This window comes from Erpetoichthys calabaricus, chromosome 4, assembly GCF_900747795.2.
Source record: "Erpetoichthys calabaricus chromosome 4, fErpCal1.3, whole genome shotgun sequence".
Classification (NCBI taxonomy): domain Eukaryota; kingdom Metazoa; phylum Chordata; class Cladistia; order Polypteriformes; family Polypteridae; genus Erpetoichthys; species Erpetoichthys calabaricus.
The window spans coordinates 302,136,336-302,137,973 of record NC_041397.2 but is presented as its reverse complement, the minus strand read 5'-3'; the positions used below and the strand labels follow the sequence as shown (position 1 = coordinate 302,137,973).

General features: G+C 35.0%; 1 protein-coding gene across 1 annotated transcript; it reads left to right on the top strand.

The window, feature by feature from the left end:
- The first annotated feature begins 228 nt into the window (after positions 1–228).
- Positions 229–1,272, top strand: LOC114641255 (olfactory receptor 10A3-like). Its single transcript, XM_028790333.2, has one exon. It carries the CDS (start codon positions 313–315, stop codon positions 1,270–1,272), a length of 960 nt encoding a protein of 319 aa, XP_028646166.1. The 5' UTR covers positions 229–312.
- Positions 1,273–1,638: the final 366 nt, after the last annotated feature.

Sequence of the window (1,638 nt, the reverse complement as noted above, 5' to 3'; positions counted from 1 at the left end):
ACAAGAAAGTAAAAATAACAGAAAAATCCTATTTGTATTGGAGCTTGCTGTGTTCATGTATTAAATTATGTAAAAAGTAGTTAAGGACAGACGGATGGACAACAGAGATTTACTAAAATGACTATTAATTTAGAGAATATTTTTGTAATGTCTACGTTATCTATCATATCATTTTTCTGGATGAAAGGAATGTGGAAACATAACTCACTGTAGCTCTGATTTGTTTCTCTATTTAATTGACTACTACAGCTTCTTTAGTGAGCTTCTGTTATTTTATTGTGTTTTTTCCTCAGGGCTGACCACCAACTTACAATGTCTGAATTGACTCAGAACTTTTCTTCAGTCAAAGAATTCCTCATTACAGGATTCCTGGGGCTCAGAGACCAAGAAAGTAGAAGAACTTTGTTTGGAGTCTTCCTTACAGTATACCTCTTTATTCTTGTAGGAAACCTTCTCTTAGTCTTCATTTTTCTCTCTGATAGGACCCTCCACACCCCGATGTACATATTAGTCTGTGGTCTGGCTGTTCTTGACATTGCCATCACTACTAACACTGTGCCCAGTATGCTAGTCCTGTTCACATTTGAGTACAGAGTCGTGCCATTTGCTGCTTGTTTTACTCAGATGATGCTTTGGTTGAGTTTCTTCTCAACTGAATGTTTTCTCCTTGCTCTGATGGCCTATGATCGCTATATAGCCATTTGCAACCCACTTCACTATTCTAATTTAATGTGCAACAGTCTGATCATAAAACTTATTGCCTTCTGTTGGTTGATGGGCTTTCTTTGTGCAATTGTTAGTGTTGCTGTTCTTCTCAGACTTCCATTCTGTGGTCCGAACAAAATCATAAACTGTTTCTGTGACTTTGGTTCTTTGCTATTCTTGGCCTGTGGGGACATTCAGATCATTAACTACGTTGCTTTATCTATTGGCTTGAGTGTGATGTTCATTCCTTTGGCATTTATCCTTTTCACCTATGTGCAGATAATATTTTCAGTTGTTAAAATTGCCAGTGCTGAGGGAAGAATGAAGGCCTTCTACACTTGTGGCACACACATGCTGGTCATTTCTGTCTTTTTCCTGGCAGCTGGTAGTGAATTTGTCTCAGTCAGAATTCCCGGTACGTCAGTGGATACTCGTATAATGATTCTAATAGTACAAAATGTATTTCCAGCTTTAACAAATCCAATAATTTACTGTTTGAGAACTAAGGAAATCAGAAAAAGTTTTATTAAAACGTTTGAAAAAATGAAATGCTATAAAAGCCCATGAATAGAGTTACAGGTTACAGGGGTGGTTATGATCACTCACTTTTTCAATGATGTAAATAAAATCTTAAATCATTACCTGTGTCATGGTCTTGTTGTTTTTGTTAGTATTTGTTAATGTTTTTCCCGAAATATATATGCCATGGTGTGCTGCATTTACTTCTCCATCATCTTTCTCAATCCAGATTAGACTCTATTGTATTTATTTCCCTTTTTCATTTGTTTTCTCTATATTTTTCACATTATAAAACTTCCTATAAATCTACAGTCTTTAGGTAAAGGTGATGTAATTGAGAAAAAAAGAACAATGAAACTTTGAATTTGTAATAATTTATTCAACAAAAAATGAACAAATGCTATTTCAATTTGT

Bases quoted from the DNA above. Each gene is read 5' to 3' on its own strand.
- LOC114641255 (XM_028790333.2), top strand. From the start codon at position 313: ATGTCTGAATTGACTCAGAACTTTTCTTCAGTCAAAGAATTCCTCATT.